Consider the following 18,844-nt stretch of genomic DNA (forward strand, 5'->3'; position numbering starts at 1 on the left):
GCTCTTTCCCACTATCCTTCTCTCTTCATTCCTTCCTCTGTTCTATTTTACCCTTTCTACTCTCCTCCCTCCTTTCCTCTGCCTCGTTTTCTCCTCCCCTTCCTCCTCTCCTCTCACCAAACGTGTCTGGAACAAGATCGCTCTCGACGTATTGTACAAGTTGTTCGGACTGCACAAGAAATTGTCGATCAAACAGAATCACGGCATCAAGATTTGAAATTTTACCTGAAAAACAGCAAAATGCAGCCTCCTCTCCCAGAGTCCCTTCGAAAGTTGTGAGTTGCTGTGACTTTCGGCCATTTCTAACCTGGTCAAGAAACAAGTTTGCAAGGAAAACTGCTCTCTCCCTGCGAAAGAAATTCAGACATGCTTTGGAAGGGATGGGGACGAGAACAGCATGTAGACAAGAACAGCATGTAGACGAGACAGAATTGTTCTTGATGTTCTTTGTGATGATGACGATGATGATGACGATGGTGGTGGTGGTGATGAGGAGGAGGAGGAGAAGGATGGGGAGAAAGGCAGAGAGGAGCAGGAGGGAAAAAGGGGCAGGAAGGCACGGGAGCAGGATCAGATTTCTCTTTGATGGAACCTGTCGTAATTGTTGACAACTCGGACGAACTCCATGTAATGTTTGTGAATTCCCTGTCACCTCAACCATGAGTCCCTTCAAGACTGTTCCCGTCCTCTACCTCCGCCACATCAAGATCCTCGTCCCTCAGCAGCTTCTCAAACGTTTCACAAAGGACCTGGAAGCTCTTGTCAAGCACGGGCGATGATAGCAAGAGACACGTGTTCATTCCGTCGACAACAACACAACGAGGGGGCGAAAACACCAGAAGCAAATTCATCACCATCAACACTCATCACCATCGACACTCATCACCATCGATATGTCCATCACAATCTGTCAACAGCAACATGGCGGGAGGAAGTACCGAGAGGCAGTCCTCGTCGAAGAGGTTCGGGTATAGGTGAATGCTATGAGACATCATCCAGCGAACGTCCGCTGCCAGCTCGTCAGCCTCGTCCGACCGGTGAACGTCTCTTACATTCATCGTCCTCGCACATGCACTTGTACACTACCAGCGCCTCCGCCCAGGCCACCCCAGCCTCCTTGCAGAGACGAAGAGCCGCGGGGAACTAAGACAGTGAAACCATGAGGGGGGGGAGAGTTAAGAGAATATGGAAGGGGAGGCGGGAAGAAGACTTGACAGAGAAGGAAGAGCAGCAGATCAAAGAGAGGAGTACGAGAAGCTGGAGGAGAACAAGGAGGAGGAGGAGGAGGAGGAGGAGGAGGAGGAGGAGGAGGAGGAGGAGGAGGAGGAGGAGGAGCACTGGAATGAACATAAGCAGAACCTGATAAGCGAGAGCGATTGGGTCGGTGATAGGAGGGACCAAAAACCATCTTCATCCCATCCTTCAAACGACCAGTCAGTGGAAATCTCCTGTTCCCCTCCTCTATCTCCGTTTCCCCATCCTCCCTCCTCCCTCCTCCCTCCTCCCTCCTCTCTGCTGTGCTGCCTTCTCTCACCTTGACTGTTATGTAACTTCCATCTTCCGACACCTGACTGATAGTTACATCGAGACTTGAAATCATCGCCTCCACCTTCCAAACTCCATCTGGGAGCTCCACGTGTCGTTGAGCAAGATACGCGCTGTAAGAAGCCTATGGATAGCATGAGAAAAGGAGAGGGAAGGGAGGAGAAGGTGAGGAGAGGAGTGAAAGGATGGAAAAGAAGGGGGGAGGGGGGGCAGAAAGACGAGAGGAGAAGTGAAAGTGGAGGAGAGGCGGAGAAAAAGCAAGGAAACTAAAGTCAAGGAGCAAGAGAACGATAAACAGACAGATAGACAGATAGACAGGAAGACAGATAGAGAGATAGAGAGATAAACAGACAGACAGACAGACAGATAGACAGATAGATAAACAGACAGACAGATAGATAGAGAGATAGACAGACAGACAGAACTTATTCTCACCTGCATTGCTCGAAGCCAACAAAGCCTTCGCTCCCATGTCGAGGGGATCACGCTCAAGATGATTGGTAGCTGGAGCAAGTGATGACAAGTGCAAATCAGATTTGAGATTCCATGGCATGCAGGAACAGAGACATGCACAAGATATTCAAAAGAAGACATGCTCTACAAGCAGTGCATATCAATTTCTCGTCACCTGACAGTGAAGTTTCACAGACAAGTTCGACGTTCTCTGATCATTCCAACTCCAGGCGCAAACCTTGAGAGTACATGTAAGCTCGACCATCGAAGAAAGTCGGCGACTGACAATGGCCGGATTCAAGAAATTCTCTTTCACGTCTCCCGGCATGCTCGAACAAACTTCCAAGATGTCCTGTCGGCTACTCAACCATGGAACAAGACCTCATCATACACTCACTTGAATCACAGGGTGAAACGCTTCCAACGCTGCTGTCTTCTGCATTCGCCGTCAGCATTCACAGAGCCTCGCTCTGACCTTTTACAGCTTCTCCGCGGAGGTTGATGAGCAGGCGGCAGAGACCTGCCGGTTGAGATGAGAGGCAGGGAGGAGAGGAGGAGATCTGTGCTCACTGGGTAGGAACCCGCAGAGATAGACGTGGAAGATGAGACATTCGATCATCGCCTGCGAGACAAGATCAGTCGTCAGAGTCGTGTGAAGATGCAGGAGAACAAAAGGATCAAAAATCATGTACAATGTCGCCCGTCAGTTGCCAATGATCAGAGAGAGAGAGGGAGAGCGAGAGGGGGAGACAGAGAGGGAGGGAGGGAGGGAGGGAGGGAGGGAGGGAGGGAGGGAAGGGGAGAGGAAAGAATGGGAGCAGGAGGAAAGAATCTCAACCCACAGCAGCTTCTACAAAATCTCTCCTCCTCCTCACCTTCCAGGGCCTTGCCGCATGGCTCCAATCGTGCATCTCTCCTCCTCGAAACACTGCAAGTGCTGCTTCCATATACCTGCTCCCTGCTCAACTTCCTCCCTCCGCTCTTGTTCCCTCCCCTGCCTCCCACCTCCTCCTCCCCGCCCTTTCCCCATGTCCTCCTCCTCTTCCTCCTCCTCCTCCTCCTCCTCCTCCTCCTCCTCTTCCTCCTCCTCCTCGCCTCCCTCACCTCTCTTCGATTGTCTTGATGGCACTGAGCTTGATCTGAGGGTCTTCGTTGGAGCTGCTCTCGTTGTCAGATCAACGGACTTCTGCCCTCCTTTCTTCCTCCCCCACCTCAACAGGTCCAGGTGCATGGCCCGGATCTCGCTAGCAACGTCGCATCCTGCCTCATCCTTCAACCCTCCTCCTCCCCTCCCGTCAGCAACTGACCGCTGTTTGACGCTGAGTAGTGCAACTGCCCCAGCAGCTGCGCCAGTTTGACTTGGTCGACATCCTGGGGGAACTTCAAAATTCCCGCACGAGGGGTCGGAGAGGCTCACAGGGTGTTGAATGCAGGGCATGGTGAAGTTTTCGATGAACTCTCGCCCGAGAACTCCGCTTAGCAACTGAGATCGCAGTCAGAGTCATACCAATGGTGACTGAAACATAGTGCTTGTGTAACAACATTACTATTAGCAACATGAACATTATCATTCTTAACACCATCACCATCGCCGTCGTTATCATCATGTCATGATCGCTACATTCATGATAGAACATCTCAGACGACAAGGCACACAAGAATCATCTCATAAAACAAATCAATTCACTCATGACATGGAACAGCAGCGCAAAGGTGATCACTCAAGGTAAAGACCTGCAGAGCGTCGAGCATGCCGTGTTTGGGAACAAGATCGAGAGGTTCTGCGGTGAGTGAGAAGGGAGAAACGTTTGCTTCCCACTCATCAACCGGAGTATTGTGTGTTTGAAAGACGAAGAGCACCGTGACGAGGGACCTGGAGGAAACATGACGAAGGTGTAGATGAGAGGAGGATTAGATGTGTAGGCGAAGCGAGGGAGGACGAGAGGAGGAGCAAGCAGTGAACGAGAGATGGAATGCGGAGAGAATAGGACAGGACAGGAGAGGGGAGGGGAGGAGAACACAGGAGAGAAGAGGAGCGGAGAGGAGAGGAGAGGAGGGGAGGGGAGGGGACAGGACAGGACAGGACAGGACAGGACAGGACAGGACAGGACAGGAAGTGACGACGATACTCTCGGATCTCATATAGTCACGATGTTGTTATGCTCACCTCGGAGTACTCGTAGGAACCTGACTGCATCTGCTCCTTGGTGATCTTGGTGCCGTGCCATGTTCTGATAGCAGTCAAGTGCTCCCAAGGTAAACAAGACCATCATGCAGACATGCCACGAGGAGTGCAGAGAAGTGATGAGTGAGAAAGATGTAATGATGAGGAGAAGCAGAGTGACGAGAACACTTGCAAACAAAAGAGACGGGGAAAGAACAACAAGGGACAACAACAAGGAACAACAGCAACAAGGAAGGATAAGAAGAGAAAAGAAGGATGAGATGCACAGCAGCGCTTCTCACCGGTCCAACACCGCACTCTCTTTGAAAGATCCTTCTAGCCCGATACTGAAGTCATCGTCCATAACGCACAAGTTCTGCAACACGATGATGAGACAGGCGTCGAAGAATGAGCATGCAAGATCAGAGCTTAAGGAAAACTTGTCTCTCCTCTCTCCTCTTGCTACCTGTCTGGACATGTTTTTCGGAAGCGACATCAGTTGCCCTGCTTTCTTGAGCACTCGCTTGAAGGCGCTTTTCTCTGCTTCGTTCCCTAGGTTTCGATCAGAATCAGAAACTGATCCTAGCAAGAGGATGAAGAGTAGAAGCTGAAAGAGAGGAGGAGGAGGAGGAGGAGGAGGAGGAGGAGGAGGAGGGCGGAGATGGGGAAAGGGACGGGGATAAGGACGAGGACGAGGAATTTATAGGAGAAGGAGAAGGATCCAAGATGTACAAGAAGATGTACAAGAAGGTTTGAACGTAAATCAAACAGGAGATGGAGGGCAAAAGCGAAAATAAGAGGTTTTAGGAAGAGGGGGAGGGGGGAAGAGGAAGGGGGAAGATGATGAGGAGGAGAGGGGGGGGCAGCAGCAGGGATGGTACTGACCCGCTAGTTTGGAAGGGTCTGCCTCTCCGGAGATGTGTATAACAGTAGACGAGCCGTGCCAAGACCTCTCCTTGACGCTGACCATCTTCTTGGCAGCTGAGAACAAGACAGCGGAGTTACTTGAAACATCGGGAAGCAGCGGAAGGAGACTGAGTGAGGATGAAGGAAAGGCAAGGCAGGGAAAGAATGAGCGTTCACTTGAGTGGTCGACGGAGTTCGTGTCGCTGATGAAAAGATCTGAGCTGTCTGAAAGGACATTATAGTCATGACAAATAACACGTAGAGGAAGATAAGGACGAAGAGTAGTATTAGCAGTAGTAGTTGATCTAGCAGAAAAAGTAGGAGGAGAGGGAGTAGGAGGAGGAGGAGGAGGATGGAGAGGGAAGAGGAGGAGGAGGAGGGGTAGGAGGAGAGCAGAAATGTTCACCTGAGTCGTAGATGACACCGTTCAGCTCCTTGACAAGGATATCGTATGGAACATGGAGGGCAATAGAGCAGAGCGCCTGCAACAATAACGACGGCACGGGATCAGCAATTTCCTGTCATCTGCTGAACAGAACCCTCCATCCCTCCTTCATCCTTCTTCATCCCTCCTTCATCCAGCATTTCTCTCTCTCTCACCTGTGGAGCCTCTCTCGCCAATTCGCGAAGAGCATCAACACGTTTTTCCCGCGAGCCGTGAAGGAGCTAGAGGGATGTCAGTATATATCTCCTCCTCCTCGTCCATCTCCAACTCCTCCTCCCCCTCCTCTCTCTGTCTCTGTCTCTCGCTCGCTTGCTCAATCCCCCCTCCCCCCGGCCTCCTCCTCCTCCTCCTCCTCCTCCTCTCCCTTCTTCTCCTCCTCTCCTTCCTCCTTTGCCACAAGCCTATTGTGTCCCTTCTCCTCTTCCGCACTCACTTGCTCGCTGACTATACGGAAAAGCGTTCCCAGTGAGGACAGTTTTCCGAAATCTGGAGAAAGTTGAGCGAAAAGGGGGAGAAAAGACAGTTGCAATGAAGTGAAAATCAAGAAGGAAGAGAGTGGAAAAGGACAATAAAAAGGCAAAGGAAAACAATATGAAGACATTCAAATCATTTGATAAAGATACAGAAAGAAAGGCAACAAGTCTAGTCAAGTCAAGTCAGGTCAGGTCAAGTCAAGTAAAGCAAAATCAAGTCACCATAAGACCAGAACAGGACAAGAAAAAGAGACAAGGGAGGACGAAGGTGAGGAGAACTATTGGCAGTGGGAGATAGCAAGGTCAGGATATCACCGGTGGTATCAAGGTCAAGATCAACCATCACCGAAGGGTTCAGCTGCCCCAGCACTTCGCACGCCTGCTCTTTCGTCAATCTCGTCATGACATGAGACACATCGCTGACCGCCGTCCAGGCGATGGAGGCCGACGAGGACTTGAATTGGTTGAGGAAGGAACTGAGGCGATGCTCGTAGATCTGTCCAAGGGCAAGATGGAAGTCGCCAAGAACGATCAGCGATGATCCGCAAAAAGCAAAGATGAAGACATCGAAGAAGTGCGGGCAGGCGGGAAGTAATGAAGGCAGGCAGACAAGGATTGTGGGAGGGAGGGAGCTAAAGAAAGCACGAGAGAACGATCAGCACCATGCAAACATCTCAGGTGGACAGTGTTGACACGAGACATCTGGCTCAAGACATCTCACTCACATCAGTCGTTGAGAAGCTGATGTTCTGATTTCCATTGATCGCTACAATCTCTCCACACGTCGAGGCTCCTCCCTGCTCCCGTCGTTACCAGACGCCCTCCCAACAGAACCTCGCTGTGCTATTACCCCTTCTCCTATCCTGAGCGCTGATTTCGTCCCCTTGTAGAGGAAAGAAGTTCAGAAAAAAACACCACTGGTCACCTCTCACCTTCCTAATCTTGTTCAAGTCTGCATACGACGCTTCTCCGAACTGAAACAAGGCGCTCAATCACACGCGGTAGGGAGGTAGATGAAAGGGATACCTTGAACCCCGTGATCCCCTGTGAAAGCATCCGCACCGCACACGAGCGGAACCTGAAGAACGAGTTAGGAAGGAAGGAGCGTGTGAGGGACAGGAAAGAGTTAGGACGAGGAGGGAGGAGATGCAGGAGAAGGAGAGAGCGAAGGGTGCCGAGAAGGTCGTACAAGCTAGATCCAAGCACAGGTGTATGCGGAGGAGATCGGGGAAGGAAGTTGGGGGGGGGAGGCAAGACAGAGGGAGGAAGCAAGGAGAGAACCTCTCAATGTTGCTCCTCGGAGTTGCATTCCCGGCATCTTTCGTCTTCAATTGATAGTCCTGTCATGCCACGTCACCGACTACCTCGCTCTCTACTGCTGCTTGTGCCTCCGGCGTTGCCATCATCACTACCCAGTTGCAAATGTTGTGGGGAAGCTGAAGAGGTTGTGAGGAGGACCAGCAGACGAACTCCCAACAGCGCGAACCTCTTTGAAGAACGTTTGAAGATCGACGGCAAATGTCAATGGAAGCAGCTCCACCTAGTGACGAGAATTCAGAGATAGCACTTTCCGATATTTTATCTCCTTCTTCTGCCTTCTCCTCTCTCTGTCTCTCTCTGTCTCTTTCTTTCACACGCGTACACACATACAAACACAACACACACTACCTTCCTACCTCCCCCTCAATCTTTCCTCCCTCTCTGCCTCTGCCTCTTCCCATCCCTCAAGCTCCCCCCCCTCTCCCTCCTTCTGTCTTCCTCCCAGCTTCACTGATCATGCTCGACACCTGAAATATCATCGTCCCTCGGTTGCTCGCTGACTTCTTCCCTCCTGGTTTGATCAGAGTCCCAGTGAGGCTGACCGCATTCGGACTGTCGCAACTTTGTGAGCTAACAAGGACGAGAGCGGAACACGGTCCCAACCTGATCCCCATTTCCATCCACTTGTCTGAAGTATCTTCGTCTTGAATGTCTTGCACTGAGAGGGCAGAAAGATCAGACGTCAATATGCTCGATCAAGGTAAGGACGCACTGGAAGAAGAGAACTCATCGAAGGGGATCTTAAAGCTCCCGATGAACTTCGGTCGGAGAACCCTCCTTTCTGTGACCTCGACGCTCAACTGACAGGTCAAGTCAGGTTGACAGGTCCGACGGCGCCCCCCGTCCCCCGCCCCCCTTTCCCCCCCCTCGAATCGCTGAAGGGCTTCCAACGCACACCTGAGCATTTCGTAGCCGGGGGCCCTCCTGCCGTGATTGTACTCAGCCAAACATCTCAAAGTGAAGTGAAGGAGGGGCAGCAGAGTCAAGCAAGGAGTGTGCTTCATCCGCCCAATCTGGATCATCAAACGGCAGGGGGAACAGCCATGACATAATCCCTGACAACCCCCGAAATGCGCTCTCTAACTTCCGACCCCAGGTGTACACGAGTAACAGTACAAGGCAGGATACGATGCTTACATCCAGCACGAAGCTGAGAATGTCGGCGAAGTACATGGTACAGCCATCTGCAACACAAGATCATCCCTGGTCGGCCTCGAGACATGCCTCCACTGCCCCTCACCGATGTCCAGCTTCACATTCATAGGAGGAGAAATGTAATCGTTGGTCTCAGGGCTCCAGACCTGGGAGCCGAACTTAGCCAGAGTACGGGAGCTTCAAGTACAATGAAGTTCAATGTCACCCCGATCGAAGCGAGGATCGGACTCTTGGGCGCCTCATACAAGCTTCCTGTCAGAAGTCGGAACTGCAGAAGAGTTTTAGGAACCGTACTGATTTCCCTGTGTTATACCTTGAACATTCTTGTGGCCACCATGAAGGATTCAGTGCTGGGAACTGCGAGAAACTTAAGAGGCTTGCGAATCCGTGTGCAATTCTTGCTCACCACAGTGTAGCTTGCCACGACGACTCTGCGAGCCTCGTCGCTTGAAAGACATCATGTACAATGGCTCAGGTAATGCAGGTGTCTTGTCGCAGAGAAAATCAGATCATTCGTCTTGGTTCAGCTGCAGGCATTCGCAGTCAGCTCATGAAACCCTGCTACTTCCGCTGACGGCACGAGGAGACTTGAGGAGAGGTGCAGGATCTCCATCTACCCTCAGACTGTCTGGGCCTCCATGGCAGGGCATCTACGCCTGTAACTGGATCCGCTTCTTCCCCTCAAGCTCCCGCCCCTCTCCCCCCATTCCCGTCCCTGCTGCCCCTCCCGGCCTCCCCATCCTTCACGCTTTCCCCCATCTCGCCATGAGGTCCTCAGACTCGCACCGCTTGAGGTTAAAATATTGTCGTGCAATCTATAGAGATATCAGAAAATGAGTAAACTTAGTATGGAATACTGATATTAAATTGGTTTTAGAAGTCATCCAGTACCACCACGTACCAGCTAAAATATATTTAAATACAAAGGGCTCCTTACGAAATTATGTTCTGTTTATTTCAAATACATAAAGGTAAGTACAAAATTTTAACTCCGATTTCAGCAAAGCCCTCATGAAAAAAAGAAGGTTCATTGCAAGCCGAAATTAACCAAGGGGGGTAGTCCGAATCAACATAGTACCCGTCCTATTGTCCTACAAACAACCGGATAGGGGCACATAGTACCCCTACCACTATCAGGCAGTCCTGCTCCGCCCTTTTGCAAACCACCCAGCTTATTGGACCCCACTTTTCCTGGAGAGAAGCACCGGTAGCACAGCTACAATCGTGTACTCGACCCAAAAAGTGCCTGGGAAGAGCAATGGGATAGGAGCGGGGAGAGAGGAGCTAGGAGCGGGGAGAGAGGAGCGGGGAGAGAGGAGCGAGGAGCGAGGAGCGAGGAAAGGAGGAGAGAGGAAAGGAGGAGAGAGGAAAGGAGGAGAGAGGAAAGGCGGAGAGAGGGGGTAGGAGAGGTAGTTCTCAAAGACGCGCTGAACAAGAGCAGCAAGAACAGTTTCCGAGTAACATTTACGAGTAAACAACGGTGAGACAGTGAATCCGTGCAGGCTACATCGGAGCTATTCAGCGGCCGCCTGCCCTTCCTCAGGCACAGGTGGTGGCTCCAGGTTCAGATCGCCTGCACAAACAAGTGTGTAAAGATGATGTGTGAAAATGGTGAACGGAAGCGGGTGAAGATGAACGCAGAGAAAGCAATTGAGTTACCTGCAACTCCTTTACACTTCTCGTTGCGTTTGTATTCGGGCAGGCTGGGTTCTGGCAGAACCTTGCCGACGACCGGCGGTGTGAACATGGCACCAGTCTGAGAAACTGCTGTTGAGTACCGATCAAGCTCCCGCATCGCGGTACCTCGTAAACACCCCAGCCACAGTAGAAGTTGACGAAGGTATATCCCCATCCGACCGTAACGGCTCCAGGCCATGCCAGGCTGCGGACAACAGCGCAGGCATACTGCGGAGCCTTTCCTCCTGCTAGATGAGCAGTCCATGCGGGAGAGTCGTACTTAGGGATCTGTTCAGATGTCAGAGTAAAGCAAGGAGAGGAGAGCGGAGAGCATGACGACCTTGTCGAGGTGTATGCTCTGTAGTGCAGGGCGATTCTTCTCCAATCGTGGATCTTTGGCATCAGGATTGCTCTCAGGAGGCGTCCAGCCATAGTCATAGTACTTGCAGCGACCCTACAAAAAGAGAGATGAGGAACACGAGTACAAGAATGGACAAATAAACCTGCGGCAAGAGATCCAACGAGGCATGTACCCAGCTTGACTTGTGCAGCTCACAGAGGGCATGCCCGGTCATGCCAAAGAAGGTCCCTTCTTCCGATAGCCCGACTGTCAGCTCACCTCCTCCCTCGTAGTCCGTCACATCTGCCAGATGCCCCCGAGGAGCGATGCGACAGTCCGCGCTGATTCGTGCGATCTGCGCTCGGAGATAGTGAAGCTCTCTGCCCGGGAAGGAGCTCTTGGAGAGGACAGGAGCATCCAGGTTGCCAGTGAAGAATCTTCTTATGTTTCTAGCCTGTCGTGAAAGATCAGGGTCGTTCGAAGGTAACACATAGAAACTGTCATACCGCGATGATCGTCTTTGGCTCGACGTCGGGAAGTCTTCTCCATGGGCTGGAATGCCCTGAAGTAACGTAGTACACGAAAGCGTTGCTGCTCATCATGAAATCTACAGGAGCTTCGGATCCGATCGAGTCGGGCGGGACGATAGAAGGATCCTGTTCTCCCTCAGGAAGAGGAGGGTTTGGCTGTCGCCCGCTCATCAAGCATTCCGCTATGATCTAACAAACAAAGTCAAAGGAACATACCCTGTTTTCATTGATCATCTCACATAATCCTTCTCAACACCCATGATCTTGCCCCACAGCCGCACGGACGATATCTTCTCGCCCTCAACTGCATCGGGGTTCTTGTGCAACAACGTCTGTCATGTAGACGTGAGGAGGATGCCATATGAACTCATCAACCAAACCTTTAAACTGAGGTAGAGTCTCACTGCTTCTTCCTTGCCAAACCCAACGCCAGCTCTCTCCAGGAAGCCGAGATCGTGTAAAACATCTCCCATGTCGCCTTCCACCTCGACAGGCAGAAGCTCCTCGACCTCCTGGCCCTCTACGGGTTCAGCTGGAGGTGCGGCAGGATCGACAGGAACAGGAAGCTTGAAAGGCCTGACCTTTTCCTTCAAATCCTACAATGACGTTACAACACGGGGGTGGTTACATGGAGAATATTTGTACGTGAATATCCTGCTCTTGTGGCAGGGTTGTCTCTGTTGACAAGTTCTCAAAGATAAATGGGAGGAGATCAGGAGTCAAGTCTGATGGTTGAGTTTCAATCAGATGCAGAAGTCTTTCCTGGAATAACAGAGGGTCAGCGCACGTTACTCTACGTATGCAAACTATCAGGATCTCAGTGGTATCGGAGAGAAGGCAAGATCTCATCAGGGGAACGATAGCAATACTAGAGCTGGAGACATCGAGAGGAAGCAGGAGCAAGGTGCTGAATATCAAGGATGCGGTGGAAGGCGGGTAACGCTGGCAGAACTGGTGGGTTGGGCAACAAGGCGGGAGGGCAGCAAGAGAGTGGACAGGAGTGGGCAGGCGCAGCAGCAGCAGGGAGGAGCAAGAAGAAGTGAGATCAGGCATGTTGTCTCTTGTGTGTTCTTGCCTTCAAGAAGCCCATCAGCGCCTCCTTCTCCCCCATCGCGCGAATCCCGGACATGGTCCCCTCAAACGGTCGGCGGTTGCCGTGGACCCCATCCCCACCACATACCGAATACCAAAACAACGGAAATGTAACGGACAAACCGTTCGAATGTGGAACCCGTGGCAGATGTCGGGCGAGAGGGAGACTGTCTGAGGGCGAGGACGAGGGGAGACTGAGGAAACAGGTTCTTGTTTACGCACTTCATCTGCTCTGTCAAGGTGCAAGTTTGACTCGCTGCGAGAAGCTTGATATTTCTGGAAATTTGAGGCATTCTGCTATACTTGAAACCTCAGCATTATGGAGGTCGAGCTCACAGGAATCTTGGAGGATGATGTTCGAACCCTTGTGATCGAGATATTGAATGGAACCCAGGAATCGCTGCCAAGAGTTACTTCAACTGTAAGTCTCCTTGTCGCTTGTTTGCCTCATGCTTTTCTTTGCGAAGGGAGCTGACCGTTTGTGCACTCAAGATCGCAAGATTAGCCAGGACGGGAGTGGAAGAACGAACATCGTTGTTTGAAGGTGAAGCCTTAGGTGCGCTATCTACTCTATGCACCAAGGACAACGAAATCAAGATTCAAGTTCATGCCGCATATGCAATTTCTGCTCTCGCAAGCAATTTCACTTCGACAATGGATGAGAACAGAGTTTACGCATACGGTGATGTTCAAACAGAGGCCCTTCAACTGAAGCTTGTCCACACCTTGACCTCAAGCTTGACCTCGTGGCATCCCGAGCTGCAGGCGGCGGCAGCTGATGCGCTGGCCTCCTTGTGTTACCGGAACACTGAGGTTCGGAGGGAGATGGGAAGACTGGATGCGTGTCGTTTGCTTGTGAATCTGCTGTACAGCCAACACGTCGATGTTCATAAAGCAGCTCTATGTGCCCTTCGTGCATACTGCGTTGATCCTGCAAGAGCTCAAGAAATTGAACAGAGGGAATGCTTGTCACAAGTTTGCAAACTTGCCAGGAGCGACAAAGATGATGTAATCTTCCGCGCTCTCTCCCTTGCATGGATGCTGGCTGGAGTGGACTCGATCAAAGAAAAGCTAGCATCGGAAGAAACCGGCGGCTTCCTCAAGCACGTTGTCCTTCTGTTAAGATCGAATAACAGGCACGTGAAATCCATGGCCGCCATTCTGCTGCGAAAACTCAGCCTGATTCGAGAGAATGCCAAAAAGGTCTTTGGTGAGAGAGAACATTTCTGTTGCAGAGCTATGATGCAACTTGGATGACTTGAGTCTAGATGAAGGGGCTCACACCGAGCTGGTCTCGGTGCTTTTCGATACAGATGACACCACCAAGGTCAACGTCGTGGGATGCTTGCACTTGCTCTGCTCGGAGGAACTTGTTTTGCTTCTTCATGCTCAAGTCTGATTCTTGACAGCAGAGACGACAACGAGAGACGATCGCCACGAATCAAGACCTCACAGAGTTTCTTTCGACGACGAGACACGTGCAAAGGAGAGGTGGTAGCTCTGGTGTCTGTGGTCGCAGCTGAACAACTTTCTTGTAGAAGGGAAAGCCAAGCCGAGCAGCGCGCTAGTCTCGAGCTCCAAGAAGCTTTTCGATCTCCTGTTCCCTTCCAAAGAAGAAGAGGGTGAGGACAGGTTCTCGCTGAGATAAGTCAAACAGAATGTACATTTTTATTAATCTTAAAGGGCACAAATGGGTTGCAATCATCAAAACTGACAACTCCTGACAATGCTTCTCATCATGAGGATACCCTGTTTCAAATCCTCACCACCATGAAGTTCCTACACTCTCACGTTCACATGTCCAAGGAACATTTAGCTCCAAACCCAGAGCTCTGTTTACCATTAGAAATCAAATAGAGCATCCGCTAGCAGAAGGCCTCCTACAAGATTTGCCCATCAGACAGAGTCATTCGAAACAATCAAAACTCACCGAGAGCTCCTGCTCCAGCAGCGAGTGCGGTACTGCCTCCCCCTGAGTTGGCTGGGCGGCCATAGTAGGTTGGACCAGGAGCATACTGCTGACCAGGAGCATACTGTTGATACTGCTGACCTGGTTGAGGCAGGGGAGCGAAAACGAAGCCACCTGGCTTAGCTCCAGGGGGGACTTGAAACTGTGAAACTTGACCAGCCTGGGGGTACCCTTGAGGGACAGTGACACTCATGACTTGTCCAGGACGCGCCTGCGAATCTTCAGAGGGGAAGGCCAACACAAACAACCCTCACGTTGTAAGGAAGTTGAACTTTGAAGGTTCCGGGTGGACAGCTTGGTTGCTGCTGCTGCTGCGGCTTTTGCAACTTCTGCGTCATCTCATACGAAGGAGGCGCAGAAGGCTTGCCCGTAGCCACTTGCACAGGTTTGCCGCAAGAGGAGCAGAATTTAGAGGCATCTGGCAGAGACTGCCCACAGTTGGCACAGAACACCATCTTGAATCGAGGTAACGCTTCTGCCAACAAAAGCAGAATCGTCAGAATACATGCAATCGTTGTGGTTGCCGAGTTCGAGGCCATGCTCTGACACATGTCTAGGTCTCAGGTCATGTACTTGAAAGAAGAAGGTTGACAGCTCAAAATGGCGTGGGTGGAACACAGGCCAACGGGATCATTCTTGTACACAACAAAAAACCTTCAACAAGAGCAAAAGCAATCAAAACAAAAAATAAACGGAGCATCCTCCAATGCACAAGACAAGAAAGGAATATTAAGATGAAATCAGAGCATCATCGGGGAGTGAGTGGTCCACGAAACAAGATCTAGGAATCGCCATGGATGGGAGGATAAGATTGAGGGTAACGTTCGTTCCGCCATCATGGTGGCTATACAATCGCAATCGCGGTTTCGCTCCGGCAATAAAGGTTGTTTTCCGTTTTAAAATTATAATAAATGTTATTGTTAGTACAGAAACGATAATTTTTATAATTAGTATGAGACCTCACTATACTACAACATGTTAAAATTTGAACCAGGATATTTACATGTATATTTGTTTGAAGTCTTGTGTAAAATAGTACTAGTATTAGATTAGTGATCGCATCCAAAAACGGAACCATTTGTACCAATACTCACAAACCAATCTAATTCTATAATTACTTTTGTAAAGTACGGCTTTAGGACGGCATGAAACCATCGCAATTGCGACAAATGTAACTGCCATAATGTAACGGTCGAGAGTTAGACGTAACGTCTTTTCGGCACCATGCGAATGTCCCTTCATACCGGGTGGCGCTAGGAAGGGAGAAGGCGGGAGGATGCGCGGGAGAGGAGGTGAGAGGAGGTCAGCAGAGAAGTGAAGAGTTGAAGGTAGCGGCTGGAGGGAGCGAGCTTCGGTCGTCAGGAGAGGATCGCCCAAGTGTTGCGGCTGATGCTAAGACTCTGAAGCTGGACGTATGCGACGATAACAGGCGATTCCAGCGACCATGGCGTTTGAAAGATGGTCATGGTGCTCGTTCACCATTCTAGTCTTCCTTGCTGCATGTGATGGTGAACAGATGTGCCCTGCTCCAGACACAACGCTGGTTTGCTCCAGATGCCCCAATGCCTGCCCAGGCCCTGAATGCGCTCAGCTTTCATACGGGTCGAAATGTGCAGGAGGCAGTTGGCTGAACATCAACTCAACTTTCATGAGCCTGAACTGTGCTCCTCCGCCAGGATTGCCTGCAGAAAAATATCCTGCGCCTCTCATAACCAGTCCACAAGTCAAAGTGCCCCTTTCATGCGAAGGTCAGATCAAGAAGGGTTTGTGGCCTTTCGACGCTGACAACATGACTTTCTCATTGGAGACCATGTTTCAAGTCGACTCGTCGCAAACAGCAGACGTCTACACATCCTGCCTAGAAGTCTCTCTGCAACCAACGGAGTCAGGAGCTTCGGATCTTGTCAACACTGACGAGGCCCTCGCGTGCCCCGTGACGTCTTCGCAGCTGGCCTCGTACGCATACAGTGGTCTTAGTCTTTTTGTGTGTCTCGGAACGAAGCTTTCGCTGGATCCTTACTGTCGTCAAGGCCGCTGGGTGGAGGTGATCACAGGAGCTTGCGTGGGGGAGAGAGTCTTCGGGGACATCGAGCTGACCGACCCCGGTACGAGGCTGCTGATGCGAGTTGGTGGTCCTACCAACATCACTGGATGTCAGACCAAGTGGAAGGCAGACGTGACAAGGACTAAGGGAGGATGCAGGTCGCTGCATCAGGGGTATGGGAGCTGCTGTATCAGCTCCTGCGTTAGAGGATATAGGTTGTTGCCCAACAGTTGCCAGTGCATTTGCCCTGCCGGATATGCTGGAATTCTATGCGAGAAGACTGAGCCGCATTTGGACATTGTCTTGACCGTCTTCAACATCACACAAGCTGATTGGGTTGTTTTGAACACAAACAGCATCGGCAAAGGACAGATGCAGAACCAGTACAAGGTCGTCTCCGCGATTGCTGATACTCTCAGTATCCCGCGATCTCGTGTAGAGTTCGGGTGGGCCGATGCACCAGCAAGTCGACGAAGGGAATTCTCCTCTGAATCTCCAGCAGGAAGCCAAGTCTCGGTAGCGGACCCAGGAAGACGTGCTTCCCAGCGCTGCGACTCGCCTGATGTTTCTGTTGCCAACAGCAGGGGCATATCGATGTTGAAGATTCGTTTGCTTTCCACGTTTGAATATGAGCTGCCTCTCCTCAGTCAGAAATTCAGTGCCAACGTCGAGAGTGGCGCATTTGAAAACGCCTTCGGTGCATCGGGCCTGTACATCTGTATCATATCCTCTCAAATCACATTTTACAACGCGTTTGCGTATGAGTTGCAGTCCAAGACTTTGGTGCAAAAAGCACAAGGCATAACCATAAGTGACGTGATTCTGATCGTTTTTAGCATCTTGGGAGCTCTGACTGCACTGTTCTATCTTTTCTTGTACTACATGATTCATCGATCTCATACAAGGGACGCTACTGAGCATCTTCGCAAGTACAAGCCGGTTCAGCCCCTGTTCTCGCAAGCTCTGGGCTGGAGCTTTGCTCACCCAATAACGAAAGAGGTCATCAAGCTGCCGAGCAGTGTCAGCAGGATCCTGGAGAACGCCTATATATTTGATTGGTTGCAAGATGGTAGGACCAACGTGAAGCTCACGGTCCCACTGCAAGGCAAGTGGATCGCAGACTTCAGTGAGATGAGGGCGTACGAGACGCTGCATACCTCCAAGTTCGCCATCACTAGGATAGTTGACGCCATCACGTTCGGGCTGGATGCCTCGGCTCTCCCGCAAGACCACTTTTACGATGACAGGACGATCTCCGTCACCGAGGTGACCAGCTACGATGAGAGCAGAAACATCGGACAGGTCAGGAAAGTGATTTCTTACAACGGAAAACTGCGGGAGCTTAAAGTTGATCGACCGTTCATCGTCATCCCAACCATCGGATGTCAAGTGCAGCTAGGAGGCAAGTCAGGGCTGGGATACTACAACCTGCTGCCGCCTGGGATGGACGTGTACGAGCTGGACAAGTTTGCAATTCCGCCGAAGCCTTCAGTCGCTCATCGCAAGAGGATGGAGAATTGGTTGCACGAGACCAGGGAGGTGGCGCGAGGGCGACTGGCGGAAGAGATTCACTATCCCACCTCCCGCCCTCTTCCACCTACTGCGCAGGCCAACCTACAGTCCATGGCCGCTCGAATGAAATTGGCCCAGCAGGCATCGGGCGAGGTTGAAGCGCAGGACCCGAAGCATTCAGAGGAGCTCGTGCAGATGTCAGGGAAGGAGCTGCGTGACTGGCAATCGAGGCTGCACGAAGATTATGTGAGGAGCCGAGACGCCAGGGACAAGATCCTGGCGGTGCTGAACATGTTGCTCCCTCCTCCTCCTCTGACTTTCTTGGTCCGCAGACAAAGAGAAGAGATAGGGAGAGGATGCAAATCCACAGCGCCGACTCGCTCACTCAGATCCGAGACCAGGTGAGGGTGTGGGCGAGAAGGTCGGTGGAATGACGATACCCGCAGGTCTACCTGAAGGAACTCTTCAACCCGGACTCAGGGCAGGAAGTCCTGCAGGAGGTTGGGGTGCGGGACGCGTCTGCTGAGAATAGGGTGAGCTTGCAGAGGATGGAGTCGACGATGCGAGACTCCTCCGCGAGCTCGAGCCTAGTGCTTCCTCGTCAGACGAGCGGCAGGGGGTCGTTCGCTTCGCGCCTGCAGCAGGTGAGGAGGGAGGCAGGGAGATTGGCGCGTGATCATGACCATGGCAGATGGCGCGTGCTAGCGGTATCACCAAGGTAACCAACAGAGAGGTTGTGGAGGATGAGGTAGCAGTCTAGCCTCGTGTGTAAATGTATATTCTTCTTCCGTCCCCTCGGGAGCTACGGGAGCCTTGCTCTGGATCCCAGCACATCTCTGCTCCTCTCACCGTCTCCTCCCTCTCATCCTCCCCCTGTCCTTCCACACATCCTGCTCCTTTGCTCGGCCATGTCAGTTTCCCAGCACTGGAAATGCGCAGAGAATTGAGAGAGGCAGGAACAGTTGAAGAATGTTGAACTCGAAGCACTCCGTAGCTCAAGACTCCGAGACTCGGATGAATGGGAGGGACAGAGGGAGAAGGGGAGAGGTCATGTGCAAGCGGAGCAAGGCAAGACATTATAAACCTACAATATGTACATCAAGATTGTAGCGAAGAACCGGTTTGAGGCCAGAAGAAAGGAGGGGGGGGGGGGGGGGGAAGGGGGGCCGTGACAAAACAACTTGGCATTTTCCCGGGCCGGGGGGGGGGGGGGGGGGGG

At 51.6% G+C, this 18,844-nt stretch overlaps 5 protein-coding genes across 5 annotated transcripts in view; 2 read left to right on the forward strand and 3 right to left on the reverse strand.

The window, feature by feature from the left end:
- Positions 1 to 653: 653 nt before the first annotated feature.
- Positions 654 to 8,919, reverse strand: GUITHDRAFT_132284 (hypothetical protein; the record flags this gene model as incomplete). The annotated part of the gene is made up of 44 exons (XM_005841510.1): positions 654 to 749; positions 939 to 1,009; positions 1,053 to 1,116; positions 1,535 to 1,567; positions 1,610 to 1,669; positions 1,981 to 2,049; positions 2,174 to 2,236; positions 2,285 to 2,350; positions 2,396 to 2,424; positions 2,474 to 2,518; positions 2,569 to 2,620; positions 2,874 to 2,949; positions 3,103 to 3,156; positions 3,210 to 3,258; positions 3,306 to 3,369; positions 3,416 to 3,481; positions 3,733 to 3,779; positions 3,826 to 3,871; positions 4,166 to 4,229; positions 4,465 to 4,538; positions 4,629 to 4,744; positions 5,048 to 5,143; positions 5,246 to 5,293; positions 5,475 to 5,550; positions 5,669 to 5,734; positions 5,947 to 5,999; positions 6,302 to 6,365; positions 6,411 to 6,482; positions 6,712 to 6,783; positions 6,837 to 6,869; positions 6,919 to 6,960; positions 7,013 to 7,064; positions 7,268 to 7,326; positions 7,351 to 7,422; positions 7,473 to 7,526; positions 7,774 to 7,858; positions 7,910 to 7,964; positions 8,019 to 8,106; positions 8,204 to 8,230; positions 8,444 to 8,490; positions 8,547 to 8,607; positions 8,667 to 8,729; positions 8,775 to 8,818; positions 8,868 to 8,919. The coding sequence occupies 44 exons, from the start codon at positions 8,917 to 8,919 to the stop codon at positions 654 to 656; spliced, it is 2,685 nt and encodes an 894-aa protein (XP_005841567.1).
- A 1,056-nt stretch (positions 8,920 to 9,975) lies between these two features.
- On the reverse strand, positions 9,976 to 11,481 carry GUITHDRAFT_100063 (hypothetical protein; the record flags this gene model as incomplete). Its single annotated transcript, XM_005841511.1, has 8 exons — positions 9,976 to 10,034; positions 10,121 to 10,217; positions 10,265 to 10,426; positions 10,479 to 10,592; positions 10,642 to 10,932; positions 10,985 to 11,197; positions 11,248 to 11,340; positions 11,389 to 11,481. 8 exons carry the CDS (start codon positions 11,479 to 11,481, stop codon positions 9,976 to 9,978), a joined length of 1,122 nt encoding a protein of 373 aa, XP_005841568.1.
- Positions 11,482 to 12,226: 745 nt separating this feature from the next.
- On the forward strand, positions 12,227 to 13,021 carry GUITHDRAFT_150052 (hypothetical protein; the record flags this gene model as incomplete). The annotated part of the gene is made up of 2 exons (XM_005841512.1): positions 12,227 to 12,521; positions 12,593 to 13,021. Coding segments are annotated over exons 1-2 (531 nt in total), but the record flags the coding sequence as incomplete, so codon positions are not given.
- Positions 13,022 to 13,135: 114 nt separating this feature from the next.
- Positions 13,136 to 14,546, reverse strand: GUITHDRAFT_150053 (hypothetical protein). Its single transcript, XM_005841513.1, has 6 exons — positions 14,324 to 14,546; positions 14,031 to 14,280; positions 13,639 to 13,980; positions 13,511 to 13,591; positions 13,369 to 13,464; positions 13,136 to 13,310 (listed from the first exon to the last, which is right to left on the reverse strand). The coding sequence occupies exons 1-3, from the start codon at positions 14,522 to 14,524 to the stop codon at positions 13,943 to 13,945; spliced, it is 489 nt and encodes a 162-aa protein (XP_005841570.1). The 5' UTR covers positions 14,525 to 14,546; the 3' UTR covers positions 13,136 to 13,310; positions 13,369 to 13,464; positions 13,511 to 13,591; positions 13,639 to 13,942.
- Positions 14,547 to 15,513: 967 nt separating this feature from the next.
- The window catches only part of GUITHDRAFT_100066 (hypothetical protein), a gene marked incomplete at both ends in the record, with an annotated part of 3,740 nt that continues 409 nt past the window's right edge, over positions 15,514 to 18,844 (forward strand). The window contains 4 exons of the mRNA XM_005841514.1: positions 15,514 to 17,907; positions 17,958 to 18,026; positions 18,072 to 18,269; positions 18,317 to 18,373. Coding sequence (XP_005841571.1) covers positions 15,514 to 17,907; positions 17,958 to 18,026; positions 18,072 to 18,269; positions 18,317 to 18,373 — 2,718 coding nt within the window. The remainder of the gene's footprint in view (positions 17,908 to 17,957; positions 18,027 to 18,071; positions 18,270 to 18,316; positions 18,374 to 18,844) is intronic.

The sequence above is a fragment of the Guillardia theta genome (assembly GCF_000315625.1).
Source record: "Guillardia theta CCMP2712 unplaced genomic scaffold GUITHscaffold_3, whole genome shotgun sequence".
NCBI lineage: Eukaryota > Cryptophyceae > Pyrenomonadales > Geminigeraceae > Guillardia > Guillardia theta.